This window comes from Xenopus laevis, chromosome 8S, assembly GCF_017654675.1.
Source record: "Xenopus laevis strain J_2021 chromosome 8S, Xenopus_laevis_v10.1, whole genome shotgun sequence".
In the NCBI taxonomy this organism is placed as follows: domain Eukaryota; kingdom Metazoa; phylum Chordata; class Amphibia; order Anura; family Pipidae; genus Xenopus; species Xenopus laevis.
Genome location: NC_054386.1, coordinates 26,062,638 through 26,078,724, shown reverse-complemented (window position 1 = coordinate 26,078,724; position 16,087 = coordinate 26,062,638). Strand labels below are relative to the sequence as shown.

General features: G+C 40.7%; 1 protein-coding gene across 2 annotated transcripts; it reads left to right on the top strand.

Moving 5' to 3' along the window:
• Positions 1–8: 8 nt before the first annotated feature.
• fam161b.S (FAM161B, centrosomal protein S homeolog) lies at positions 9–12,113 on the top strand. Of its 2 annotated transcripts, none has more exons than XM_018232462.2 (9): positions 9–142; positions 2,871–3,159; positions 4,926–5,395; positions 6,110–6,441; positions 8,032–8,156; positions 9,032–9,199; positions 10,659–10,758; positions 11,158–11,322; positions 11,945–12,113. In XM_018232462.2, the coding sequence occupies exons 2-8, from the start codon at positions 2,876–2,878 to the stop codon at positions 11,317–11,319; spliced, it is 1,641 nt and encodes a 546-aa protein (XP_018087951.1). In that variant the 5' UTR covers positions 9–142; positions 2,871–2,875; the 3' UTR covers positions 11,320–11,322; positions 11,945–12,113. The 2 variants fall into 2 exon arrangements, with proteins under 2 accessions (XP_018087951.1, XP_018087952.1); XM_018232463.2 differs by having other exon boundaries at positions 63–136; positions 2,866–3,159.
• Positions 12,114–16,087: the final 3,974 nt, after the last annotated feature.

Below are 16,087 nucleotides of genomic sequence, written 5' to 3'. Positions count from 1 at the left end.
ATCAAAAATGGCTCTACAGAGGTTCCGCTTGGCAGTGCCGGAAATAGCATTCCGGTCACTATAGCAACGAGTTGCCAATGAAAACCAGAGTAGCCGCTATTGGGCGGTGGCAAAAGAGCGTCGAGAACCCCTCAAAATACAGGTAAGTTGTGTGTGCAGGAACATTGCAGATGGTTTAACGTGCCAAACAGGGGTTCCGGTTAGCCGGGGGTGGTCTCCAGTCTCAGCGTGATGGATAAAAGGCCCTAGTGAATTCATCAATTAGCAGTGTTCCTAAATGTATTGTAATAAATATGTGTTTGCTTTGTGGGCTGTGGTATTGTAACTTAATGGGACAGTTTACTTAAAATTAACTCAATTATGTAGCCACTCATATCCCATATCTTTTTTTTTCGTTTTTTTTGTTTATTTGCCTCTTAATTCTACATTTTCGACCCTAAAATGTAGAACGTTACATGACATCACCATAATATCATTTTTTCATTTATTTAAGAGAAACAATTATGTGCGCGTGAGTAGAAAACTTCTCCTGGTTGGCTGAGGTGGGCCCAGGGAAATAATGTTGGCAATGTATTTGAGTGCCTCATTGGGAAGGCACGGGGGTCTGAAGGGAATGGATATGGGAGGGAGGAACGTGCATGAATGGAAGCAGGGCTGAGCCAAGTTATTTTGGCATTGTAGGCAAGGGCCCCCTTGTCCTGTATTACCATTTCCCTGTACCTGTGCCAGCAGCCATCATGTTGTCCCATGTACCTGTGCCAGTACCTATCATATTGCCCCCCTGTTCCAACGGCAGTCAATCCTTTCCGATTGCTCCCAAGCCCCCAATCAGAATCTATGCCAGTGGCAGCTAAAAAAAAAATCATCATATTGCCCCTAATTTGTATCTGTGCCAAAAATCTGTCATATTGTCCCAAACATCTGTGTACCTGTGCCAGCAGCCAGGACCGCCATCAGAAATCGCAGAGCTCCGTACGACAAAATTTCCTGGGCCCCCTGGGCTGCGCCCACCGCAAGCCCCACCTACAGGTCCGCCCTCCCCACCACACAGTAAAAAAACACAAAAAAAAATATTGGTGGCTAGGGTTCCCACATGTTAATAAAAAATAAAAGGGCCCCCCATTAAAAAATATTGGTGGCTAGGGCCCCACATGAGAAAAAAAATTGGTGGCGCCCCCCCCCCCACATTATAAGAAAATTGGTGGCCAGGGCCAGTTAAACGTCCATGCCTTCCCGAAGTCAGCAGCTCTCAGAAAGATGGGGGGCCTGGCTAAACAAGTAAGTGCGGCGTGGCCGGGCCCCCCTTACCCTTGGGCCCCCTACAACTCTCCCCCCTGTCCCCCCCCTGATGGCTGCCCTGCCAGCAGCCACCATATTGCCCCATATACCTGAGCCAAACGCAAATCCAATCCCTCATATTGCCCCCAACCTGTACCTGTGCCAGCAGCCATCATGTTGTCCCATATACCTGTGCCAGTACCTATCATATTGCCCCCCTGTTCCAACGGCAATTAATCCTTCAGATTGCTCCCAAGCCCCCAATCAGAATCCTCACCAGCAGAAGCCAAAAATCCATCATATTGCCCCAAACATCTGTGTACCTGTGCCAGCAGCCACCGTATTGCCCCATATACCTGAGCCAGCAGCAAAGCCAATCCCTCATTTTGCCCCAACCTGTACCTGTGCCAGCAGCAGTCAAAAAATCCACAATATTTTCCCCAAATATGTACTTATGCCAGCAGGAGCCAAGAGGGGAGTGGGGAGTGCTCCTGCCTGCATTACAAACCACTGGCAAGATAGGTTTGGAACAAGCGATTTATGAAATTTAAAATCTATTAAAGGCTAAGCAAAGCAGGGTTTTTTAAAATAAAGAAAAAAATTCCCCTTAAAGGGGTGGTTCACCTTTCAGTAAACTGCAAGTATGATCTAGAGAGTGATATTCTGAGACAATTTGTAATTGGTTTTCATTTTTTATTATTTAAGGTTTTTGAGTTATTTGGCTTTTTTATCCAGCAATTTGCATTTTAAACAATCTGGTAGCTAGGGTCCCAATTACCCTAGCAACTCATTTGAATAAGAGACTGGAATATGTATAGAAGAAGCCCGAACAGAAAGATGAGTAATAAAACGTAGCAATAACAATTAATGTGTAGCCTTACAGAGCATTTGCTTTTAGAAGGGGTCAGCGACGCCCATTTGAAAGCTGCAAAGAGTCAGAAGAAAAAGGCAGATAACTATGAAACTATAAAAAAAAAAAATAATGAAAAACAATTGAAAAGTTGTTTAGAAAGGACCATTCTATAATATATTAAAATATATGAAACTATAAAAAATTAAAAAAAAAATGAAAACCAATTGAAAAGCTGCTTAGAAAGGGCCATTCTAAATAGTAAAAGATACCTTAAAGGTGAACCACCCCTTTAAATCAATATTTAAGTAAAATTTTCAGTGGAACTGTATTCTTTTATAGATCGTAATAGGACAATATCACTAAAAGTAGACTCTACATAAAGTATGGGCACTTCTGAATTAGAAGTTTCTTGGCACTTTGGGGAAAATAAATTTTTTGTAAACATATACTGACTATTTATCAGTAAGTTTCCCACTGGATGCCATACATATCGTATTCCCTGTGCAATTGCAGGGTTTGCTTCTTCTTCAGTTACAATTCTGCATATAGGTAGGTGTGTCCTGGTCTAGCCTGTCCATAGACTATCCAAAGATTGATCAATATGTAAATGTCCGTTCCAATCGCATCACTAAATGAGCAGCAAAACAGTTTTAAAGTTATGTGTGTAGTTGGATCAAGTGGTGTTTTACTGTATGTTTATGATATTTCACATGTTATGATATGATATTTTTCTGTGCAGATTCTATGGACTGGAAGAATGAAACTGATGGAACTGACCTCTTTAGTCGTGTTGCCAGGTTGATGGATTATGTGGACCAAGAGGAAGATAATTACAATTCTGAGCAGGACTTGCAAGAAAAACTGCAAGCACTTAAGATTAGGAATGGCCTCTATTTACAGGAGTTAAACAGTATTTATCAGGCTTATTCGAAGCCTTCACAGACCAGTAAAGACTTTGCACTGGAAGAACTATTTGCAAATAATGAAACTTGTAATCGTGTGCCTAAACCGCTCAAAGCATTTGATGAGTAAGTTTGATAGGAAACACAGAACAATACTTCTGACTCTGTTTTAATTTCTCTGCTAAAGTGTTCCAAAAAAAACCCACGGGTGCTCCTGTATTTTTTTTAATCCGTACTTATTAATTGCTAAACTAATTCCATAACCTACAAGTGAATTACTAGATCTACTAGTATAAGATGGGCAGCTTCTGATGTTCTAAGTGTCACCATAATTTGTCATTAAAGGAGTAGAAACATTTAAATGACTGGAGTGCCAAATGTTAGACACCTCCCAGTGATTATGATCACATACCTGTATCTCAGGCTAGTGCTCCTGATAGAAGAAAATGGCACCAGCCTAGGATACTTATGAGTGAGCAGCATGGAGAGATCTCTTCCTGTTTTTTCCATCTTCACCGTGGATGTGCAGTATAGCAAAAAGCTACACTAAGCAAAAAGCCATCTTATTCACCCCAATCTGCATGAATTGGCCCATGGCCATTAAAGAACGAAGAAGCAGAAGACAAATGCTTTGTGGTACTTGCTCAGAAGTTCCATTGGCTGAAGCAGTATTCTGCAAACAGAAGCACCAGCTTGGGGTATCAGTATGTGATTTATATCACTGTGGAGTGCCTAACATTTGCCACCCCAAGTGATTTAACCTTTCCTTTTCCTTTAACATCATTTAGGAATTCTTTAGGACTTCTGACTTTTTCTTTGCAATAGACAGCCTCTGGTAGCATTATTCAAAAGGGAACTGATGCAAACAGATCCACTAAAATGCAGTGGATGCTGAATAATGCTGAATAATTATTTTTGCAACCTAGGCTTTATTATTTATTTCAAATAGTTTAATTAATAAATGGATTATAAATGTACTTCCTCAACCTAATATTTTTCCTACTGCAAACAAGCATACTGTGTGAGTACTGCATTGCAAATTCTTGACTTGTTAGTAATCGGCCAGTTAGTTACTCACTGGATGAGTGTTTGGAACCAAAATATTAGGTTAATCAACTCACAAATACATTTTTAAATGCACAACGAACGGTGATAAAAACAATTTGTGAAACAGTTAAGTTAATTTTTAACTCCTTTTCACTTTTTTCATGTATTTTAAATCTGATTAAGAACACACATCATCTATTGTACATTATTATACATTTGAATTATGGATATAAGATGTTATCTGGAAACACTTTTATCCTGACAGCTTCAAATTACAGGAAAGACGTACCATTTTAAACAAATAATAATCATTTTGAAAAACAAATTCCATTTTCTATGTAATAAGTACCTTGTACTTGATCCCAAAAACAATCCCATAGGGATTATATATTGTTTTATTTATTTTTTAGTAGACTTAAGGTATGGAGAGCCCAACTGCAGAAAAAAAACCCTTGTCTCTGACACCCTAGGTTCCAAGCATTCTGAATAACATGATATGTGAGCAATTTTGCGGTGTCAATCAAAAGCCCCCTTTCACTTGAAGAAGAAGCATCATGAATCACTCAGCACCCAATACTATCATTCTAAAAACAACTTGCACCACTCCCCAATTCACTCGCCCAATGATATCTGGCTGATTTTCTAGCAGATATCAGTTGAGCTGCATTACTATACATAACACTACTCTACACATTGCTTTTAAGCACAAGCAAATGCTTCTTACTTTGATTACATTTTCACTTTGTGATGCATTTTATTTTACTGTATATAATGCAGTAGGTAACTTTATAGCTACTGATTTCTTTATTGCTGGATTGTGCAACAAAATATCAAATGTCTTTCAGTGTAGAGCAGAAAGTCCGAAAATCTAAAGGAGCTACAAAAGATAATGACTTTGAAGTCACAGTACCTAGGCCTTTCCAGATGACTCTGCGAGAAGCAGACAGGAAGGACAAACTCAAGTTGAATGGCTTTTTAGGCACTGTGGATACCACCATAGATGCTGAGAGTCTGGAAGATCAAGAATGCCTGAAACAGTTCCGCGCTCAACCAGTTCCAAGTAAGGTTTTTATGCCTTTGTATGATGAATTGATGGAAGAACATGAGGCCAAGAAAAAAGCCCACATCCTAAAAAGAAAAGAATTCCTGTTAGCCACACAAAAGCCATTTAGTTTTCTTGCAAAGGAAGAAGAAAGAAAGAAGAAAACAATATCAAGGTCTGAGACAGCACCTCCAGGAAAGCAACAACAGCGACGCACCAATAGTGATTCTTACAGAACTATCCTGGATCCAGCACTCAGTGACAAACTAAGAGGTGATTTATACACATAACTGCATTTAATCTAGAAACATGCTGTAGGCTCTTCTCTGCAGACTATCTTACGTAAAGAGATACTGAAATTATGCCTTTTTTACATCTATCATAATATTGGCTTTGCATGCTACTTAGAATTTTGCCATTTTTACATTACCTATGTGACTCCCTGTGTTCGTCTATGAGGGGGCTGCCATATTTGTGCAGCAGGAGTCCGTTAGCATTAGAAACTAACTGACAGGCTGAGATGGGACAGTCAGGTTGACAAAACAGTCAGGTTTAGGAACTTCAACTAAGAAAAAATCAGCATGACCTATAGGTAACTTTTAATGTGGTCTTCACTCCAAAGGCCTGCTTGCACTATATTGTGATCAGATCGTCTGGCCCTTGGGCCAAACAATTGGATCAGCCCAATATCACCTACCTCAAGATTGGCATATCAGTAATATCCACTCATTTGGAGACCTCACCAAATGTGGGGATTGTTATACAAGTATGGCCAGCTTTAATCACATCTCAGGGTAAACTATTCTCATATATTGTATATGACTCATTTTATATCTAGGATAAATTCTGTTAGCTTTAAAATGGTAAACTGTTCCTGGCTTTTAAATGCAACGTGTTTCATATGCATAATATGTCTCCACTGTGTTTTTTAAAGGTACCACTAACTTTTTACTTTTCATTTTTACATTTCATATGCACTTGAATCAGAGGCAGAATTGTTGAGAAAAATTAACAGTCAAATTAGAGCCAAAGTTATGCTTGAGAATTCAGCAGCTCCTATCCCTTTGAACAGCAGAGAAAGAGACCCACAAACAAGTACTTTGCTAAAAACAAAACAAGAGCATCTGAGTTACTTGCAGCAGAATCTTACATTCCAACCTCACATAAAGACAGCAGTACCGGACTTCCAAAAACTCTATAAAATGTTCCAAAAAGAATCGCTGATGAATCAAAAAGTGAAAGAACCCACCCGGAATAAGCCATTTACCTTGCACACATCAAGACGGTCTGAGCAGAGGAAACCGAAGCAAACAAACAAGGTGAGAAATGGCATTGCTTCTTGGATAACAGTGGTGGTCAGTGGAGGCAAGTTTGCTTATTATATGTAATATAATGTTCCTGTTCTCAGGGAGGCAAGTTTACTATTTACAATTGGTTTTAGAAATGCAAGTGAGTTCCTGGCCTCATCCGCGCAGTGATTATGACAAATTTTGCATGTTTACACCAGCTGCAATTAAGCCAATGCTAAACTTAAAAAATACAATTATCAAGAGTCATTTTGTCAAGTCCATTATAGATATATAATAGCAACTTTAGCATTTCCTCAATGTGAATATGTCTCAAATGTCATTGCTTTATGGTGTATTTGGCAATTACCCATTACAATTGCTTAGGGAAAATATGATAGCATAATCTCACAAAGTATTTACACCAGCAACATTTCACCACATTAGGCATGCAATTTTGTGATTACATTTTTAAATTAATAACATATCAAAGGCACACTATGGTTGAGTTAGACAAGGAGAAAATTCACTCTCATTCAAAATTTTAAGAGATTTATATATTGTATATTACAATGAATATATTACAATGAATACAAAGGATCTTACTTAATGTATAAAAAGAGGACCGGTAATTTATGTTGTTTGTTGCCATTCAAGTGTGTCCAAATATTTATTCCAAATATTGTAGAAAAGCGAGTCTCTAGACTCATAGTGCCAGGACCCACTGGAGTTGCATAGTGTATAGTGTACAGTAGTTTATATTCCCATAATTTTGAGAGGGTTGTATTGCTATTCCAGCATTCTAAAATGTTTTTATTGCTGTCCAAACAAGAGTTTCTGCCAACCTGATAAGCTTAATAAAAATACACGTCAAGTTCAAACTTTTGCCCAAGTGAAATCTGCCTGACTTTTAGTCAAATATAATCTATTTGTATAGCCTCCTCATATCTTTCATAGGTCACACAATAATCTTTGGTATTACTGGATGCTTTAAGAGCTGAACAAATGGCCAAATATTATAGTTCCTAGTGGTACAGTAGTGTAACTGCACTCTGCTATCCCAGATTAAAAAACATTTGGGCCCCCCAACCCACCACATCTGCCGAGCCCTGGCCCCAACCAACCTTAAATGAGAAACAAACCCAAAATTAAAAAAAAAACCCTCCTTCCTCCCCCCCCAGCCTAGCTGCCCCCCGGACAAATGCCCCTCCGTGCAGATTCTGTTGAGTGGAGTTCACGGCAGCCATCTTCTTCTCTTCGGTAATCTTCGGAATGAGACCGGTAGAGTGGCGCATGTACAGTTCTGTTTCACGACAAATGCGCATGCCCCAAAGCCCAAGAAAAAAACACCGGTCTCATTCGAAGATTACTGAAGTGGCTGAAGATGTCACCCATCAACTCCGCTGGACAGAATCTGCACGGAGGGGTAAGTAAAGAGTTAGGGGCATTTGCCGGGGGGGAGGGGGTTCTATGTAGGGTTAGGGGAGTAGGGTTTTTTTATTAAGTGTTTGTTTCTCCTTTAAATAATATTAACCTACAGAATGCCCTTTGGAAATTCATTTGTGAGAATTGTATGTATAATAATAATTGATGTGTTTATTTTCTGGTGCATTTTTCTTTTAGGAAGCTTCATCTGATTTGAAGACACCAAGCAGAAGCATTTCTAGTGTGGACCTATCAAGCCTGTCCCCAAATACACTTCCTGTATACATAACAGACAGCACCAACCGGAGAAAATCAGCTATTAGGTGAATCATCATCATATACTGTATTTACAGTTTGACAATTCATGTATCCAATAAGTCAAATGTCATATTTTAAAGGGATCCTGTCATCGGAAAACATGTTTTTTCAAAACGCATCAGTTAATAGTACTACTCCAGCAGAATTCTGCACTGAAATCCATTTCTCAAAAGAGCAAACAGATTTTGTTATATTCAATTTTGAAATCTGACATGGGGCTAGACATTTTGTCAATTTCCCAGCTGCCCCTGGTCATGTGACTTGTGCCTGCACTTTAGGAGAGAAATGCTTTCTGGCAGGCTGCTGTTTTTCCTTCTCAATGTTACTGAAGGTGTCTCAGTGAGACATGGGTTTTTACTATTGAGTGTTGTTCTTAGATCTACCGGGCAGCATCTTGTGTTAGGGAGCTGCTATCTGGTTACCTTCCCATTGTTCTTTTGTTTGGCTGCTGGGGGGGGGAGGGAGGGGGTGATATCACTCCAACTTGCAGTACTTAAGAGTGATTGAAGTTTATCAGAGCACAAGTCACATGACTTGGGGCAGCTGGGAAATTGACAAAATGTCTAGCCCCATGTCAGATTTCAAAATTGAATATAAAAAAATCTGTTTGCTCTTTTGAGAAATGTATTTCAGTGCAGAATTCTGCTGGAGCAGCACTATTAACTGATTCATTTAAAAAAAAAAAAAAAATTCCCATGACAGTATCCCTTTAACACAGTTTACTAATACAGTTTGCTTCATTGTTTGAGTGTGTGTGTGTTTAGTTCATGTGTACTGGAGTAAATCAGCAGTAAAGTATCAGAGTGTAGGTAAACTGTAAACTGATATATTTTGGCTTTGTGTAATACTATTAAAGATACAGTTGTTTACAATATCTTAGGTCTTCATTAGAAGAAAAACACTATGAAGATACTGAGAGGGCTGAATGGTCAAAGAAGCAGAAGAAGAAGAGTCAAGTTATGCAGCGATCCCTCTCCCGACGAGCAAAGGCCCTTGATCCTCACCTGTCACTTGCAGATACAATCAAGGATAAGCTGAATTACAATCGGTTTGTGTTTACGTAATTTCAGCCACATACTAAATGGTTGTTCTATATAACAGAATCTGGGGTATGTAGTAGTTGGAGATAAGGTAGGGGACAGGCAGTATTCATATTAGTGAAAATGCAACCAATACTGAACAGAAAGAAATCATCAGCACTCGGTTTAACCCATGCTGTGGCATTGACCAGCTGCTAGAAGCACCCTTGTGCCAGCGCTCAGTCTAACCCACATTCTGGAGTTGACCAGCTGCTATAAACGGTAAAAAGACAATATTTGTAAACAAAAAGAAAGATAAAAATTGCCAGTGCACAGTTTGCCTTTAAAAATAATTTTTACAAAAAATGAGGTGTTAGTACCACACTTTGGCTAAAATAAGTAAGCTCACGTGCCAGGTCAAGACCCCTCATTGTCCTACACTATCCATTAGCATGCTAACAGTATGGGGTCGATTCACTAAGGGTCGAATTTCGAAGTTAAAAATACTTCGAAATTCGACCCTCGGATTGAAATCCTTTGACTTCGAATATCGAAGTCGAAGGATTTAGCGCTGATCCTGCGATCGATCGATCGAAGGATTTTCCGTCCGATCGAACGATTAAATCCTTCGAATCGTTCGATTCGAAGGATTTTAATCCAACGATCGAAGGAAAATCCTTCGATCAAAAAATCACAGGCAAGCCTATGGGGACCTTCCCCATAGGCTAACATTGACTTCGGTATCTTTTAGCTGCCGAAGTAGGGGGTCAAAGTTTTTTTTAAAGGGGAAGTACTTCGACTATCGAATGGTCGAATAGTCGAACGATTTTTCGTTCGATTCGTTCGATTTCGTTCGACTTCGAACGAATTTAACCAATTCGATGGTCGAAGTACCCAAAAAATACTTCGAAATTCGAAGTATTTTTCATTCGAATCCTTCACTCGAGCTTAGTGAATCAGCCCCTTTGTGTAATGGATAGTGTAGGACTCACATAAAAACAGGGGGGGGGCTTGACATAGCACATGAGCTTACATATTTTAGCCAAAGTGTGGTATTAACACCTAATTTTTTGTAATAATTATTTTTAAAGGCAAACTGTGTGCCACCAAAGCTGAACCATACAGAATAACCCTAAGGTTGCTGATTCTCAGTTGAGTCAGAAGGCTGCTATTAAAAGACTAAACTGAATCTCGGAAACTGCTAAAAATATAAAATGAATGTAAACTGCAGATGTGCTAAAAGAAACACTTTGAGTAAGTTTACATCAGTTAATTTTTTTTTAGCTTTAGCTCTACTTTAAAGTCTAAGATGCACAGATAAAATAAACAAATACATATGAAATAAGACTATTTCTAGTCTTAATAGCAAGCAAAACATGTACAAGATGTTACTAAACTCATTGGAGACATGGTATGATCTAATATACCACACCACTTCAGAATGGCATGTTGTAAGATGTACACATGATCTCTCTCTTCTCATTACAGCCAATCTGATCGGAGGAGAGCAAAAGAATACACGGAGGAGCTGGAACAAATGAAAAAAAGAGTAAAAGAAAGGCCATACCTATTTGAACATGTCTCAAAGGTATAATGATGCATTTGTAGAGTGATATTCAATTGCATCCTCTGGAATTTACTTGGCAAACCATGAAACCTCTAACTATGTATCTATAAGGTAATGACCCAGCCAGTCGGAGTGCAGAGACCTGCAGAATTTGTTTGGCATACTGCCTGTGTTTGGCTGTACTCCATTCAAAAGAGCGGGTGTAGGCAGTTAGGCACCCCCCTCCCTTGCGAGTCATTCAGAGAAGCAAAGTACAGTTACAGCCTGCATCGGGGTCCAAACCTTACTGTCTGCACTAATAAGGCAGGTGGGAAGAACAGGGCTGGGTTGCACCTCCTGGTGCTGCTCTCTGCACAGAGCGCTGGATTTTTGATTCTACCAAACTATGCATTGACTCTTCGCTATTTTTCCCCTTTTTAGAGAAATGCAGTGAACGAGGTAGAGCAGAAATTTAAATCCACAATGCAAGAGGCTGGTATAACAGAGGAGTTTTTGCAACACAAAGGAGGAGTCCACGAAAATGCAATTGAAAAGGAATCCATCCAAGAAAAAACCTGGGAGGAACACTCACACGATCTCTAATAGGTAACTGCCGAATATTGCGTATATTATTTCCAGACCAAGGAAAGGGTTCCCATGGAATTCAGGAGTGCCCATACTTTACTAATGCGAGGTCTACTTTTAGTGACGTTGTCCCATTATGGTCTACATCCATAATATCACTGTTAGCATTCTGTTCAATTGAAAATATTTACTTAAATATTATATTGATTTATGAGAATGTATATCACTATATTTAGAAAACAACTATTTCTTATGTAACCTTTATAGAAAAATCTCTGAATGAAAAGAATAAAACAGGAGGGTGATTTAGACAAGCTGTTTGTTGACAGTGTCTTGAGATCTACTGATCACCTTTTGGGCACCCATGTTCTAAGTACAGTACTACATATATTGTTTGATACATTTCCTAATGGAGCCCTAAGTAATTAAATCTTATTACATTCATTGCTTATACATGCCGTATGCATAAGCATTGCTTCCATGTATATTATTTTTTACAGTGTAAAAGAGACAGAGTGTGTGTATGGACACACACACACACACACACACACACACACACAGAAACAATAACTTATTCTGTTTGTGAATTGCATAGGAGATGTTACTACTTACTGACATTTTTCACTAATTATTGTCATTACAGAACTGCTGACTGCAGAGCTTGATTGTATAAAACATTCAAGAGAACAATGAGATTCAATAAGAAATGGTTTGTTGTTGAGGAATTCATAGCTGTGAATTTATGTAATTAGAAATGAGTTGGTTAACTACATGATGCTGACACAAATAATAAAGCATAAGGTTGTTCTAAACCAATGTTTTGTACTTTTTGGGTTCCTGCCCCAGTTTTCAGTTCAGCTACTTGTCAGGGCTCCCCTTACCTCAGAACAAGGTAGGAAAATATTATTTGTATGGGTCATCAAGTTATAGTTTACAGGGGGGGCGTGGTTTACGCGTGCATGTGAGTACACGCATTTCTCTGCAGCTCCGTCGCCGGTGTCGTCTATAAGCCAGCAATAAGCAGTCCCGTGTCATTATATAGTCACAGATCCTTTCGGAGACAAGCGGTAACATGTCGAGGAGGAGAAACAAGCAAAAACCTCTACAACTCACCGACTTTTACGGGTCTCAGCCGAAAGTTCCGCCACGGGACGGGATCCAAGATGGCGCCCATTCTTCCTCTGCAACCTCGTCACCAGCGCGCCTGGTAGTGGAGGCTGAGCAGCTGCCAGATAAGTATGCTGATGGTGCCCACAGCCTAACGCAAGCTGATTTGAAATGTATGCTGGCGCAGCTAAGGGAGGATATATGCGCTGATACGAAGCACGCAGTGCAAGATCTTAGAAGTGAGCTGCAGGCCATGGGGGAGCGCACGGACCGCTTAGAGTCCAAAATGGCGGAATTTGTAACAGCGCATAATGATGTGGCTGACACAGTCAATGCGCAAGATGCAGAAATAGAGAAGCTCCAGAACAAAATTGCAGATCTGGAAGACCGCTCACGGCGGAACAATGTGAGGCTTAGGGGAGTCCCTGAGGAAGTCTTACAGCCCCAACTATGCCAATACGCCCAAGGCCTTATAAAGGCGGCACTACCAGACGCCACAGCAGAACACCTGCTCATAGACAGGATCCATAGGATTCCTAAAGCAAGGAATGCGCCGAGTGCTGCGCCCAGGGACACTATCCTCCGTATCCATTTTTTCCATATTAAAGAGGATTTAATGCGTTATGCTAGGCAGCGTGGAGAACTGCCGCAGCCATACGAAAAAGTACAAATATACGCTGACTTGTCTGCTGCTACCCTGGCACGGCGGCGTGACTTAGCAGTGATCACCCAAAGCCTGCGCCAGAAGGAAATTCCCTACAAGTGGGGATACCCGACTAAGCTTATAGTCCAGTGGCAAAACACGACGAAAGTCATTGCAAATCTGGCGGAGGGCAAGGCTGCGCTCAAATATTGGAATATCCCCATAGAGCCGCAACACACGGTACCACCGGCTCAAAGCCGACTGCATGTCGAGGAAGAATGGCACACGGCCAAAGCTTGAGAGTCTCGTTGCCACTCGACGACCATTTTCCTGGGTCCCATACCCACTGTGTAAATTCTGACACCGGCATGGAGTTGTTTAGGATCTCAAGACATCAGATCCAAGCACACCCCGTATATATTTTCTTCCTCTGCTGGACTCTCTGCCACTAGGCATGGAAGCTGAGGGGATACAGCCTTTGGTTTTGGCTTTATTGTATATATGTTTTGATTACTTTCTTATTCTCTTTCTCCCTACCCCTCCTACTTTATCTCTTTCCCACCCTCCCCTGGAGACTGTTATGTGGTTTATGCATGCTATGTCTACTGCCCTGGGTCCCGCCATCTGTACGCTGCCTAGCAAAACTCATTACCATTATGGTACTTAAGTGTATCAGTATTAATGCACGGGGACTTAATACCCCCAGAAAGAGATTATTGCTGCTAGCTGAATGTAAACGACAGAGTGCAGATTTAGAAAGAAAGATCAATGTAAGCTTGAGAATAGATTCTATACTATGCTGGCGGCAGCAACCTCCACGTCAAAGAATAGAGGAGTTGCCATCTTAGTACGAAAATCTTTGCTCTTAACTAGCGTTAAACATATGGCGGACCCCAAGGGCAGATGTCTTATAGTGGTTTGTAATATTAACCAGCAAATGTACACCCTGGTAAATTTATATGCGCCTAATACCCAACAGAATGTCTTTCTGAAACAGGCTCTAGAACAGGTGAAACTCCACCAGCAAGGCTTAGTTTTAATTGGGGGGGACTTTAACATTATCCTTGACCCTCAGCTAGATAGATCGCCACGATTCGGGGCACAGGTCACTGACTATGGCAAACGTGTGGTTAAAAGTTCTATGCAGTTTGCCAAATTGTTAGAGCAACATAATTTGTACGATATTTGGCGTGTACTAAACCCGACAGGTAAGGACTTTACGTATTATTCGACCCACCATCAAACTCACACTAGGATAGATTTTTTCCTGGCTTATCCACAAACTCTGTCCTTAGCTTCACAGTGCTCGATCAAACCTACAACTTGGACGGATCACTCCCTTGTAGAACTTTCTCTCCAAGAAAAATACCAGTTTAGTGCTAGGCCGCCCTGGAGACTTAATAACACCCTACTAGTGGACAAAGATATTCGCAAGCAACTTGACACTGATATAGTAGAATTCTTCTCCCGAAATGACACTGCAGAAGTTAAAGATTTGACTCTCTGGTGCGCCCATAAGGCCGCTTTAAGAGGCACACTGATTAGTATTGCTGCATACAAAACTAAACTAGCTAGACGGAAACAGGACCAATTGCTCCTCAACATCAATAGTTTAGAGAGACAGAGACTTATAGCCCCTTCGCTTGCTTTACAGAAACAATTGGATAAGCTTAAAGAAGAGGTAAACCTCCTCATTTTGAGTAGATGTCAAGCTCGACTTTTGAAGCTTAAAAGCGAGACCTACATTATGGGGAATAGAGCCTCTGCTCTACTTAAGAAACAATTACTCCACCAAACCCTGCAGAGTAGGATTGGGAAAATTCGTACTTCTTCTGGTGAATCAAGAATTAATCCTAAAGATATAGCTGACACATTTGCTACGTTTTACAGCACCCTTTACAACTTGAAGGATGACTCCTCTATGGTTGTGCCCTCGGAGCAGGTCATCACTGCTTTTTTGAACCGACTAAACCTGCCATCTCTGTCGGACACGGAGTTGGCTGGGTTAACGGGCCCTATAACCATGGAGGAAGTCCTGGCGGTGATACAAGCCCTCCCCAAAAACAAGGCCCCGGGACCGGATGGCTTTACTAATCTATATTACAAAACATTTCATGCTTCGCTAGCTCCCTACCTCACTAGAGCCATCAATGAAGCTGCTTTGCAAGGTACATTCCCCAGAGAAATGTTGCAGGCTTACATCTCAACTATACCCAAACCCGGCAAAGATGACACATTATGCTCAAATTATCGTCCTATCTCCTTGCTAAATGGAGATCTTAAGATTTATGCATCTGTACTTGCTAAGAGACTGCAGGAAGTGTTGCCAGTACTTATAAATAATGATCAGACTGGATTTGTCAAGGGGCGTCATATTCATGATAATACTAGACGGCTTATCACCCTCATCCAACACATGCACTGTACTAAAAATCCATCACTAGTCTTAGCGCTTGACGCCGAAAAGGCTTTTGACCGAGTGAATTGGACCTACCTTAGACTAGTTTTGGAGACATTTGGTATACCGCCCCCAATGATTACTTCTATAATGGCCCTGTACTCAGACCCGTCAGCCCAGGTGAATGTGAATGGGTTCTTGTCAGACTCCTTTTCATTAACTAACGGGACTAGGCAAGGGTGCCCCCTTTCGCCCCTTATCTATATCCTTAGTATAGAGCCGTTAGCCCAAGCAGTTAGATGCTCGAGTGACATACGGGGAGTTTCTGTGGGGCCGCATGAGCATAAAATTCTGTTGTTTGCTGACGATATTGCCATCACTGTGACTAATCCCATGTTTGCTTTGCAGAAATTATTTGATTTGATTGAACTGTTTGGTAGCATGTCATACTACAAACTCAATGTCTCAAAGACACAAGCCCTTCCCATATTACTACCTCCACCGGTTGTCTGTAGCTTACAACGGATTTATAACCTGGATTGGCGATCTACAGCAGTGAACTACTTGGGTTCAAAGATAACTGCCAATCCCTTTCAACTATACCAGCACAACTACGGAGAAATTCTGAAGGACACGGT